At 46.0% G+C, this 13519-nt stretch overlaps 2 protein-coding genes across 6 annotated transcripts in view; one reads left to right on the top strand and one right to left on the bottom strand.

Moving 5' to 3' along the window:
* Positions 1–721, bottom strand: part of LOC142765739 (uncharacterized) — a 306400-nt gene extending 305679 nt beyond the window's left edge. For all 5 annotated transcript variants that reach the window (XR_012884379.1, XM_075867266.1, XM_075867269.1 and 2 more), the window contains exon 1: positions 628–721. Coding sequence is in view for 2 of the 5 variants with exons in the window: in XM_075867271.1 (XP_075723386.1) it covers positions 628–698 (71 nt within the window). In the remaining 3 variants the exon portion in view is untranslated. The remainder of the gene's footprint in view (positions 1–627) is intronic.
* Positions 1–7006, top strand: part of LOC119166983 (homeobox protein SIX6-like) — an 80236-nt gene extending 73230 nt beyond the window's left edge. Inside the window, exon 2 of the mRNA XM_037418383.2 lies at positions 1412–7006. Within this exon, the coding sequence (XP_037274280.2) occupies positions 1412–1943 (532 nt within the window). The 3' untranslated portion in view covers positions 1944–7006. The remainder of the gene's footprint in view (positions 1–1411) is intronic.
* The last annotated feature ends 6513 nt before the right edge of the window (positions 7007–13519 follow it).

The raw sequence follows: 13519 nt of genomic DNA, 5'->3' as shown, positions 1-13519 counted from the left end.
AGAACGTCGAGACGCGAGAAAGACCGCGGTAATCGAGTGTTCTACTAGTTTATTTCCGCGTCTGTACTTGCTGCTTGGTTTGTTCGGGTAGCTTGGCTGCTAAGAACCGGAGGAGAAGACGCGCGGGGGCGCCCGCAGCTATATTGCTTGGCCTGACGAACGTATGCATGCATCCGAAAGAGGGCGTTGCTGGAGGATTTAACGCGTATATACGCTGACGCGGGAAAACGCGTCGTGCATCTTTTTTTTTTTTTTGCGCGGCAGTGCTCGGCAAGTGAACGTTACGACATGGCATGCATCCGGCCAATGCTACTACGTTGAAATGCGTTGGCACCGATTTAGACTTTGGTCAAGGCACTACTACTACTACTACTACTACTACTACTACTACTACTACTACTACTACTACCACTACTACTAATAATAATAATAATAAGTACTAATAATAATTGATGCGATGAATGTGTAGAAGTTGCATTGGTTTTATTGATGGCACAATACCCATTATTTGCGGTGACGGAAATGTATCGTTCTAACATGGAACGCTATTACTTATATAGGTGTTTGCTAGTGCGTATATCTTTAACATTATACCCATCTTCATGCGGGTGCAGAGCCTGTACGTACCCTCTTTCGCTGTTTTGGCTGCGTAGCTGGCATTCGGCAAAAGGAGGTTGCACTGCACCACAATTAAGCATTGCTTCTTACCTTGATATGCCTGAAATAAAAAAAGAGCAATTTATGTTTCACGGGGCGAAATAAAATATGTAATACGCGTAAAGTCATTGTTTCATCGCACGGATATTCCATGACCAGAACTGGCTGTCAAAGTCGAAAGTGATAGAGAATGGCACGCATAATGGCCAGCTTCAATCTCTGGGGACAAATGTACTGACCAACACGTTCTTATTATAGGTTGGCTAGCCTATTACATCGTTATGTGAACTTAAACTGCTTTTCGGGCGAGGCACCAGAGTAGATGTAGACAGGACGAATGCAAGACAAGACTCTTGCAGTCGTCCTGTCTACTAATGCACTGATTTCTTCTCCTAAGCGCAGTTGAAGTTCACATAACGTTGTAACGGTCTAGCCCAAAGCTAATCAACTATGCGAAACGGGTTAGTTATACACTATAGCTGGCTAACACACTCTCCTATTACGTCGTATGTCTAAACATTTCCGTGGAGGTTGCATCCTTGCCGTGGTCTAGAACACATTACTTGTCTCACGATTGCGGTCACACATATGTACCCATATATGCACGACGACTTTTCCTGGTCTACGTTTTTATGCATGTGATAAAAAAGCAAGGTCTCCCGACAGTTTCTTGCTTTCAGGTCTTCGTTCTGCATCGTATTTACTCTTGAGGAGTACCGATGTCATAATATTGATTTATTTATTGATTGTGCAGGGACCCGAACGACAAGCTGCCCACCAAGGGTTCGGGCAACAGCAACCACTCCAGCAAGTCGGGCTCGGACTCCGGCGGCTGCATGAGTCCCCCGGACAGCAGCACCCTGCTCAAGTCGGACCGGCAGCACGGAGGTAGCAACAAGACTTCCCCTCCTCCCCCTTCGTCCATTCTCTCTTCCGGTGGTATGCCGCACCACCTGCACCTGGGTGGACTTCCGGGCAGCCCCGTGACGCCCACCACAGAACTGTCACTGCACCATCCACACAGCATGAACGGACTGTTCGGCTCGGACCTCAAAAGCCCGTCATCGACTGGCGCCCCGGTACTGGCACCATCGGTGCATCCGACGTCTACCCTGACGGCAGCAGCCGCTGCTGCGGCGGCCGCGGCGGCTTCCGGAGGCGGCGACCCCAGTTCCGTACTCCCGGGAACCGGGGCGAGCGGGTTCCGGCTTGGACACCCGCTGGTGTCGGCCGCGGCGCTGAGCGACCTCAGCCTGGGTCTGACGCCAGACTACCAGGCCTTATGACAATCAGTCGCGGGGACCGCCGCCGGAGAATCGGCGTGGTCCCCGCTCTGTCTCCTGCCCCCCGAGCCGCACCTCATGGCGGCGCAGTCCAGGGGAGCCGCCGCCGCCGCAGCGGCGGCCAGGACCGAGTCCATGTTCTGCACGTAAGACCAGGACTGGAAGCCTCCAATTCAGTCCCCTGTCGAAAACAGAGAGAAGCTCCTTCGGCAGAAGTACAGCTTACCCCATACCTCCTGGATGACGTGGAGGTCCAAATGCACAATGACCGCGCCCGAGTTTCTGGCCACAGCACAATCGGGACGATGACGTGGGCCATACGATGCAGAGAGGATTACCTGCGGGGCACATCTCTGGAACCGTACGGACATGCCACTCTTAGAGAGAATGTTCGGGATACACAGCGACGTCCAGGATGGGAAGCACTTCACCGAAAGTGATTGTGCGCGGTTTTGTGCGGTGAAAGATAACGACACTACGCCCCAAGTTCCAATGGAGGTGTAATTTATGTGCGCTGGACTATGCTGCGTGATATTGAATTGAGAAATGGGAATGACAGGCACGAGATCTATCACAGGACTGCGGAAGAAACAACAAAGGCAAGTTGGAGTGTTCAGACAACGGCACTTTCAATACCAGTAAGCAAGAACACCGGGGCCTGTACTTATTTCGTTTCCAACGCAAATATACGAACCTACGTAACTCGCACAACGAACTGCCTCTGACTTGACCCCTTTCCGGGGAATGATCTGTCCATTACATTCAAAGCTATGGATCTGGTTCCATCTCCTGATAAATGCTCTCCTGGTGAACCAACGTAAAAAGTCAGGATAAAAAGGCTGATGAGGAAGTATACAAAAAGTTTACAGCAGCCTTGTCACTGCCTGTTAAGTGCAAGCAAGCAGCTCCTATGGCATACCAGTGGTGTATGGCTTGTCATATGTATGACAGCAAATAAAGTTACGCCAGCTTTGAAAACACCGGATGGGCTGGACAGCCACTCCCGACCATGCTAGTCGTTAAAGTGTCGAGCTCGGAGGCTTGGCGCAGTGATGCGCTCACAAGTCGCCACGTCATGTAGTGTGAATTGCTACGAATGAAACTGTGCTTATGCGCGACTGACAAAAAGTGCGTGTGCGAGACAAAACAGTTGCTGGCCGGAGTTCTTTGAAGCAGAACAACGTGGAAAAGCTAATTCCAAATCGCAACACTACATACAGCATCTCTTTAGGTAGCGTCAGCAACTATGCTGACTCTTCGGTCATCACTCTTGTGGTTATTCCTATCCCTCCTCCCGCCGAATTCTTCGAGGAAATTTTAGGCGAGGGAAACTTGAGATCTGATTCAACATGGCTATACAAGATGCAGTATCATGACGCCATAATTTTACAAGAGACGAGGCAGCCCACATTCGAAAACGAACCAGGTCAACCAAGAACATTCACTTCACAAGCTAGACTACTCCGACGCCATGCTGTGGTTACCCAGAAAAACAAACATAGTGGTGTTGCGCAGAGACGTGTGTTGATGTGTGCCACGAAAGAGAAGCTCAGATAGGCTCGCTCCTCTCACCAAAGTCCATATGACCAGACGTCTTGAACAAGGATCCGGATGTTTCATGTTTTCAAGCCAACCCGACGGGAAGACAAAACCAGGACTACGTGGAAGATGAAAGCGTGTTACTATAGACGTGGACTACCAACGTGACGACGACAACCCCGAACTGTTTTCCTGATGATCGTTCCAGTAGAGACGCTAGAAATTCAGCGTGATGTGTGTTTGTGCGCCAGTGCAGTGCTTGTGCGGAACAAAGGAAAATATGACTTAGACTCTCGGTTCAGAAAAACATTTTTTGCACGAAAATGTGGTTATATATAAAATGTGCGCACGCGACAAGCTCTTCCTACTTTGTTTTTGTGTGTATAGATTCTAGTCCTTCGCTCTCTCAGACGAGAGCTCACGTCCCGTGCAATGACAGCACGAATGTTTTTTTTTTCTTGCCGCTGTCCCACCTTTCAAAAAGTCCGCGCAAACATGCACCACACTGATCGCCTGCAGATGCCTTTCCATGACGTCACGAAATAAGATTCGCATGCCGCCTGCCCGTAAAAGCACCTTCGCAGAGACTACTAGAGAATCAGAGAATGAACAAACATCACGATTTTGAGCTCCTGACACTTAGACCCTTTGTTTCTTCAAGCACCTTTTCGACGAAGGCTTCCTGGGTGCGGCAATAATCCTTTCTGAACTGTGCACTGCCGAAGCAGGAACGTCAGCCTCAGTACTCGCTTGCCACAATCCAGAAAGAAGGCGCTCACCGACTCTGTAAAGAAAAGCTTAGCCAGTTCTTAGACCGGCTGGTTACCCAAAGCTACAGACATCGTCAACGGAAAAGAATGGCACTTTCTTTCTGAATTGGAGTACAAAAGGCACGCTGCCGTTGCTCCTTCGGCAGTGCATTTCTTTGTGGAAAAGGGGGGGATTGTCAATAGGACCTTATTATAAGTGATCATTCATGAACAGTATAGAAACTTGAAACCAATCACACTTTAGCAACGTGATTACACCCTCCGCTCTTTTTTCCATCGTTTACCATTTCTCCTTCTATAGCGTGGCGTAGCAAATGGTACAATTCTGGTTGACCCCATAACTTTTCCTCATTTTTGTAAATCCTTCTCTTGCCGCACAATTCCTATGATAAGTGAAAAGGTTTTACCCTTCGTTTCACGGTACCGCTGCGATGTGATGTGCGAGGCATCTGCGCAGGCTGTCCAAGAAAACTACAGTTTACACTCGACAGAGGAAGAAATCACAATAATTCGAGCTGTGACCCTAAACAATAGCTGCAGATATATTACTCTCGTCCAAGGTTCAGCGTGAAAGCAGCACCAGTCGGCGCTGTCGGCAAGCGCACGAAGGAATTAGTCTTTTTTTTTTCATTGTTTCGTACGATCACCGCAGGGTCGAGGTGGTGCTGCTATCGCTGAAACGTATACAATTTTGCCTCTAGTTCTCAGTCATTTGTCACGTATCAATACAACACTCTTCGTTGCTTGACCAAGTTTCTCACCACTGATGTCTCTGTACCGTTGGTTTTTAAGAATGTGAAGCAACAATAATGGAGCGATATGAAGTCAAACGGGGTGATAACGAAATCACTTGGGTTAGCTTTAATGGTAAGCGTATGCGCTGGCCTAGGAAATCTATGGTCGAGAAGAGCTCTCATGATAAAGTTCGACGTACAACTGGAAGTTTGCACAAATTCGTAGATGCTTACGTAGTCTCAGTTTTTCCCGTGAACTTAAACAGAGGAGCGTGCAGTGGAAAACTGTTTGGTATCCTAAAGTGTGGCCTCCGTGATTAGCTCTGGCAACGGTGTTCTTCCGGGGCTAATCACGGAGGCTAAGCGTAAGACTTGCTGTTCAGCTTTGATTGATTGATTGATTGATTGATTTGTGGGGTTTAACGTCCCAAAACCACTATTTGATTATTAGAGACGCCGTAGTGGAGGGTGCTGTTCAGCTTTGACAAAAATTTGATGCTAAATCAAATTTTCTATAATCTAATTCGTACTTACCTGCTGAGAAAACAAAAGTTATTTGTGACTCAATTGATGCATCCTCACTTTTCTTTTTCGCTTATGAAGGCTTGTAGTCATTTGCGGCTGTGCAAACAAAATTTCGCTAACACTCCCATCTAGATGAGCGAACGAATTGTATCAGCGTTCATGACATGAATGGACTTAAATAATGGGGCAGGAAAAAATTTTTTTTCTTCCAAAATCTCGTGTACAGAAGAAACAACTGCGAATGTTGGTGAATGTGGCGGTACTTTCAAGGTTCGCGTTGACAATTTTCGAGCTTTTTTTTCAAATTTACTTTTGAAGTATACCGACTTGTAAAAGTGACGACACCAAAAGGCTTCTTTCTGTTCGACTTAGAGTTTCTGTGCCTGTTCTTGTTCATTGAATCCCTTCCTCTCTTTCATTGTTACTTAAGGAACCCAGATTTGAGATTGCAATGTAAGGTAATATGCCGAGGCGTTATGTCCTTCTGTTATGAAATATGTGTTCGTTTTTTTTTGCTGACTCCCGTGAATACTGTATGCACTACACACCATGCTCTTCTTAATTTCTTAACCACGAAATCGAAAATCTACACCACCGCATCATTACAGACGGATAAGGATGTTCATTAAGTGCTAACTATTTTTGTTGTCGAATCCCTCGTATCAGCCAGAACGCAATCGTTGGTCAGTGATATTAGTTGACCTCTGTGTTCGAAGATGGCCCTACCAACGCTTTAGTGCGCAAGTCTGCGTCACCGGCGTTCCGTCTGTGCCGCTAACGGCGACACTGTTACAAACATGGCAAATGTCTCTGGAACCTCGGCTTCTCGAAGCGAAGATGCAGCGATAGATTACGTTCCTCTCCACACGTACACGGAAACAACTTTTGGGTACTATTGCTTAGTAGCAAATACACTTAAAGATGAGAGAAGATACCCGTGACACTACACTTACGTCATTAAGTCACCATCGAAGTCTTCACTCGAACAGCAAGAATTAGTTTCCCTTGATTTCATGACATTTTTTTCTCGCTCTAATCATTCAGCTTTTCTGTTATAGCGTCTTTCTGACGAAGAAAGAGCAGATATGGATTGAAAGAGATTACCCTGTAGGTCTATTCGATCCTTTTAGGAGTTTGTCTTCGGGTATTCCTTTGATCAGCGAACTGCTGAAAGCGCAACATGAAGCTCTGACGTTGCAGCAAATGTGTGACGGTAAACTATCAATTCTTTCTTTAGAAAGTTAGAAGGCCAGCGATAAGGTATAGGGGGCGCGTCGGCCATATTGTGTGGGTCAGTGACGAATAGAGTATGCGATGAGCCGTGCACGTGCGCCCAATATAAATAGATTTACGAGAGTTATATATGGAGTTTTGCGTGTGTGCCAGCACGTCTCTGTCAAAAAAAAAAAACAGTGTACATGCTTCTTCTTCCATATTCTTTTTTTTCGTCTTGTAAATAGGAAAATGATAGTATAAATAAATGGATGGGTGAAAACGATCTCTGGTTTGTTTGTTTTGTTTGTTTTCTTGCTTATTTATTCGTGCATGTGTGTGTGCGCTGGATGCGCCACTTCTCGTTTAAGAAATGTCACACAATTTTTGTGTTAGCAAAAAAAAACTAAATGAGGAAATTAGTGAGATTGAATCACCAGCGTAGAATAGTGCCTAACATTATATCAATAACTGGGTAGCCAGCCGGTCTGAGAACTGGCTAACCTCCCTGTCCTTCCTCATTTATTCTTCTTCCTCCTCCTTATACCAATAGAAAAAGATAGCTAAGTATATAAATGGAGACAAATACTCATCCATTCTTCTTCCAAATGCATCAGTATAATCAGTATAGACTGAAAGCTTGAGATATTAAGGAATATACAGGGTTGTTCTTCATTCAGGCTGTGTGTCATTTAGTATGGCATGTCGGATGACCTGCTCTATACAGAAACGCTGCTGTAACTATAAAGTTAAGGCGTAGTTTACATGTCATGTTTTTTAACACCGCAACCACCACAGTGATACCAGAATTAAAATCGCGATATTGAGTGATAAGCGAGAAGTAACTGAGAAAAGACGCCCATGTAGCTATGTCAGTTGGGGCTTACTTCAAGACATCTTGAAAAGGAAGGAGCACCAGCACAAGAAGGTAGCTATTTACACTAGTGAGAAGCACCCACCTAATAGTATCGTCTCTTGTGGCAATTTGTAGGCTAACTTGGTGCAGAGCGATAACTCGAACTATGGTTAAAAAGACGACCCCAACCCAGCCACGACAGACCCTTGATAGTTGAGGTATGGTTGAGGGATATCCAAAGTTGAGGCACGGAGCAAAAAGTGCCCGTATAGAAGAAAAACCGCCGATAACTACTTCTATATATCACGTTGACACTGAAAAAGCACTTTAAATGCGCTTCATATGGTTGCGTATACAGGCGACAATGGAGGACAATTAGTCGTCCTAGGATCTCTAGACAGCCCAAGCAGCACCCACAAAAGACCAGCAGCATCCTGCGACTTCAGAAAACGAAGGGCTGGACCTCGTCACCGCTAAAAGAAAGCAAGTAAAACTCATGTTGTGGGACAGATCTTGAGACGGTAAGTACATGCATTGTTTACTGCACTAACGAAATGCCACAAGAGAACCGCAACCAATGGCTGCATGACTGCTCAAGTCAGTGACACGAAGAGAACAGATATGTGTATAGCTCCGACGCTGCGATCGATAGGGATCCCTCACGTCTTTTCTGGACATCTTCCTCTATTCTTCTCCCTATCCCCAGTGCAGGGTATCAAACCAAGCTCGGGCCGGGCCAACCATGCAGCTTTTCATATGTGATATTATTCCTCTTTAACCGAACCCTGAGCATGCGCAAGAAATACGCTCGGTGTACTTGCGAACAGATATCACTGAGGTGTTGAGTTGGCATGCATAGCAGCAAATGCAGATCGTCTAGCGTGGTCCGGGAACGCGGTATCTTGGGACGTGTTCAAATACTCACCGTAAACGGCTAAATAGGCAGCTAAATGGACAGCGGCCATTTTAAGTCCCATTCCAATTCTCACGTAGCCGGCAAAATAGACAGCTACGAGAAGACCGCATCGTAGACAAATACGATGCAGGCTACTTTGCTGTTTAAACAAGACGGTGGCTCAGTGAATCGCTCAGATAGATCGGATCTCGCCGGAATGGTCGTCTGCACACAAAGCTGACGCTTTCCCAGATGCTCAATGTGAGTGATGTTTATTTGTTTTTTATTTCAACACGAAGTAAGCCAGATATTACAACTGCTACGTTTGTTTATTTTAGCTTTTTCTTCTCGACGTGAGGTGGCGCATCGTCGCGCAAAAGCCGACCAGACGTGTTCTTATTCTCGGAAAGCACGGGCTTGGTGCTGTCTTCTAAGCAACCTGCGTAGACTGTCAACGTGCTGTCTAAGAATTGGAACAGAGGCTTGCCATAAACAAACGATCACGCCATACCGAGGTAACGGAAGTAAGATTAATGCCGGGAGATTCTACGTCCCAAAACCCCGATTTGAGTATGAGAAACGCCGTTATGGAGGGCTCCGGGAATTTCGATCATCTGGTGTTCTTTAACGCGCGCCAATATCACACGGTACATGCACGGGCATCTATACCATGTCGCCTCCGTCGAAATACGAGTGCCACGGTTGGAATCGAACCCGTGACTTTCAGGGTCAGCAGCCGTGCGCCATAACCACCACTCCGCCGCGGCGTATACCCGTTGTAAAGAACGTTCTAGGCACTTTGAGCTAAAAGCATCGAGTGAATAAAACAACACAAGAAAAAAAAAACTTCGGCAGATCCCACGTACTTTGGGAATCGGTGTTGTGTGAAGCATCCGGAGAGAAGGTGAGTGTTGCAGTTTCTATCATTGAGCGAAACGGTACGAAATGACGCTAAAATTATGTACCGAATTTGTACTCACTGTCATGTTGAACAGTTGCATATGTTTTATTTAAGAAGTGGTCCTCAGTTGCGTAATGACGCTAACGGTAAGATGCCATTAGCAACACCAGAAGTGGCATAGCTGATGTGTACAACTTGTGCTTGTTAAGATGGTAGCCCAGTACAGATACCACGTGAATCAGTTTCTGTACGTGTCGCTTAGGTACACAATAGTCTTAGGTCCACTTGACACACCTATTATAGGAGTATATGTGTAATCTTCCTAAAATTAGACAGTCCACACTGCAGCACTACGCCTGCGTAGGCTCTGTTTAAAATGTAGATCCGAGACCTGGCGTATATAGTCCTGCGGTACAATACTTCACTGCCACGCAAGATCTCGGAGTCTGATTTCAGCTGTGACCCCGACATTTATTCTTTGCATTGATCGGATCAACGCTGCCGGTGTCAGTTTTTCCTTAATGTTCATGCGTTAAAATTACCCATTACTCAGTTCGCACCATTCCTGGACAGATATAAACTGCCGAATCCTGTGCCAAACCTGTGGCACATACCCGCGTGCGGCTGTGAGCCAAACGTCTAGAGGAAATATCCGACGACGCACGTCACAGGATTGTGGCATTATTCATGTCATTACCAGCGAGTCATATTCGTCAAACCATCTTACCTGCCACACTAATTTTAGTTTACCCGAAATTATCGGGGTGATCATGAGAGCATCCTGACGTAGGCGGCTATATATATATATATATATATATATATATATATATATATATATATATATATATGAAGCTATGATGAATGGTAGACGTGGCCTGGCTCATACCCCATGTTTATTCTATTCTCACTTCTTCCTTCTCGGCTTCTACTTCTAATTCCTAACCATCGCTACTTTCTTACGTTACATGATTCCCCCTCCCCCCGAAAGAATGCGCGCGTTGCATATTAAAATTCATGATGAACAAACAGACTTAGAACACACACAAAAATGTCCAAATGGGCTGTAGTTCCACATCAGATTGAAGTTCCGTAAAGTCGCACAAAGATTTCACAGGAGAGGGCAGCAATCCGGGGTCAGTATAGCTCTGGTGGGCGAGGCTGACTATTACGCTCTGGAAAACACAAGTACCCTTGAGCGTAGAAACTGATGAAACAGCTGCCATTACTGCGAGGAGTGGACGCCGTTTGAAGGCCTTGCAGTAGATCGGTCTTCGGCGTCGCTGTCCTTTCTGCGTGCGTGCTCGTTGTCGTAAACTAATGGGATGGTGTCTGAATCCTTGCGTGGCAGAACTGATGACTTCTTGTCTCGTTCGGTGTTGCCTGAGGTTTCGGAGCTGTAATCTTGGGCGCAGTCTTGATCTTACGTGCCAAATGCGTTTCTGGCACCGATTCCTAATGCGAAGATGCCTCGCTTCTTGAATTTGTTTTAAGAGGCTTGCTTTGCGTCGTTGTCCTTGTTGGTGTGTCCGTTGTTGTTCCTGGAGTTCGTGGAATTGCCTTTGTTGAAATTGCTCGTTTTGTGGCGAAAGTTGGTCAGATGGGCATCTTTCAGGAACATGAGTCTGCTTTTCTTTGCATGGTGATGTGATCAGTAGACAGCTGTTAGTCGATACTGCACTGCTGGGCTTGTCTTGCGATGAAAGCATCGTGACAGACTGATGAGAAAGCTCCCAAGATGGTTGTGAGTCATCCTTGATTGTAAATGCTTCTGTCAGTTGACAATGCGCCGGCGTTGGTGGATTCGAAATTCCTGCAGTGCCTTGACTCACATGTGTGTGATCAGTTGATGATAAGAGCACAACAGACACGGCTTCAGGTGGTTCTGATGGCGTATGTTCTCTTTGCAACGTGATTTGGCTGAGAATGTCTGTCGAACGTCCCTGGTCTGGAACGTCAGGGTGCGGGCTGGTATTGTGAGGATTCACCAGCTCGTCACGCGTAAATGCCGTCACATGTTCGAAACCGTCTGGGCCTTGTGTGTGACACGAAGCATCAAGGGATTCGGGTGGTTTAGTAACATCTGAAGTGTTGTGGTGCAGTGAACACGTTGAAAATGCCGATTTCATCGCTCTTGGGAAAGCCGGCTTAAGGTTCAGTTTTTTGGCGAAATGGTCTAGATTTTTTTCGCTATACGAAGGTTTTACCTTGTCTGTTGCGACGTGCAAGTTACCAGTCGGTGTTCGAATGCGTGACGTTTTTTCAGAATAGTCATATGATGGTACAATGGTGGTATATTTTCTCCGGGGTCTCGTTTGGAAAATAGGCTTACTGCGGGAAGACTTCGCGTAATTGTGATGGGTGAGTTGAAAAACCTTCCGCTGATGAGGCATGAACAGGTCTTCATCGTATTCTTTGAAACGGGTGATCATTTCTTCTTTGATCTTTTTCCAAGACTCATCGTTCTCGAAGATGTGGGTGAGGTAAAATTTGAATGCCTCACCTGAGATGTAGTCAGTAAAGTTGATGACCATCTCCCGTTTCGACCAAGATTCAGCGGTAGCGTGAAGCTCGAACAGGTCGAACCAGTCTTGTACGGGTCCATCGTCCGCTGCTCCGGTGTACTTGGGGATGGGAAGGTCAGTAAATGCTTCTGACATGATGCTGGTCGATGCGTAATGCTAGGCGCTTGCACGGTAGTGCATGTATGCTCAGGGTGTCATGCGGAGAACTGCGAAGATGATGAGCGACTGATGAAGGGGCAGGAAGGTCTCCATCCTGTCGACTCGTGTGACGCTACGATGAGTGGGAGACGTGGCCTGGCTCATACGCCATGTTTATTCCGTTCTGCACTTCTTCCTTCTCGACCTCTACTAACCATCACTTGATACGTCATATATATATATATATATATATATATATATATATATATATATATATATATATATATATAGAGAGAGAGAGAGAGAGAGAGAGATAGATGCCCATAGTGCTTCCAGAGCGTTAAGAGGAGACGTCCTATAAACAAAAAATTCGACTGATCCCACGTACCTGAGAATCAACGTTATGCGAAGCATGTGGAGGGAAGATGACAATGTTGCATTTTTTTACTGAGCAACACGTCAAGAAATGACGCTAAATATATCTACAAATGTTGCACGCACAGACATAACTTGTAGAGTTGCAGATGTTTACATAACCAGTTGTTTGCACTTGCGCAATGATGCCAACTGGAACATGCGTATTAGCAACACCAGAAGCTGATATGAAGCGTTGATGCTCGCGAGGATGCTGGCCCTGGACACTGCTACATAAATCAACTTCAGCACATGGCACCTAACCAAAATGGACGTTAACTCGACGTGATGGCTGTATCAAAGGAATACATACGTAATATTTATAAAATTGTGTAGGCAGAGCTGCAACCACTATTTACATTTCACGAAGATTAGCGTATATTTGATACGTAGTTCCGAGAACTGGCGTAGCTCTGTGGTAGAATGGTCGATCCCGGTTCTAGGTACTCTTCGGGGGTGATGTCCTCCCCCTCGACCGTCACTTGCATGGACATACTTGGGAGTAGCGAGTGCACGTTGGCATTCGAGAGCTACGGAGACCATACAGGAAAAGGCGTGTTCCTGTGGTCAATGCTTCATTGCCACGCAAAATGCTTGGGTTCGATTCCAGCTGGGACCCCTGACATTTATTCTTTGTATTCGTCGGGTCGACGCTACCGATTCCGGGTATTTCTTAACGCTTGCGCGTTAAAATTGCTCATATGTGTTCTCGTCGTTCCTGGGTAGACACAAAGTGTTAATAACCTGTCGCACATACCCGCATACCTGCGGCACACAACCCGCCCGTGGGTATTTGCCACTGTATGGCGGGAAGTGTTTGACGAAGTACGGGACGAGGTTGTGATATTATTCATGTATTGACCACCGCGTCATATTCGTCAAACCACCTTACCCTCCTATTCTAATTTTTGTTCACGCCAAGTTAAGGGGGTGACCACGAGCGCCAAAACGCAAGCAGATAGATAGATAGATAGATAGATAGATAGATAGATAGATAGATAGATAGATAGATAGATAGATAGATAGATAGATAGATAGATAGATAGATAGATAGATAGATAGATAGATAGATA

Source organism: Rhipicephalus microplus, chromosome 6, assembly GCF_043290135.1.
Source record: "Rhipicephalus microplus isolate Deutch F79 chromosome 6, USDA_Rmic, whole genome shotgun sequence".
In the NCBI taxonomy this organism is placed as follows: Eukaryota; Metazoa; Arthropoda; class Arachnida; order Ixodida; family Ixodidae; genus Rhipicephalus; species Rhipicephalus microplus.
The sequence above is the reverse complement of the archived record's forward strand: the minus strand, read 5'-3'. Positions and strand labels throughout refer to the sequence as shown.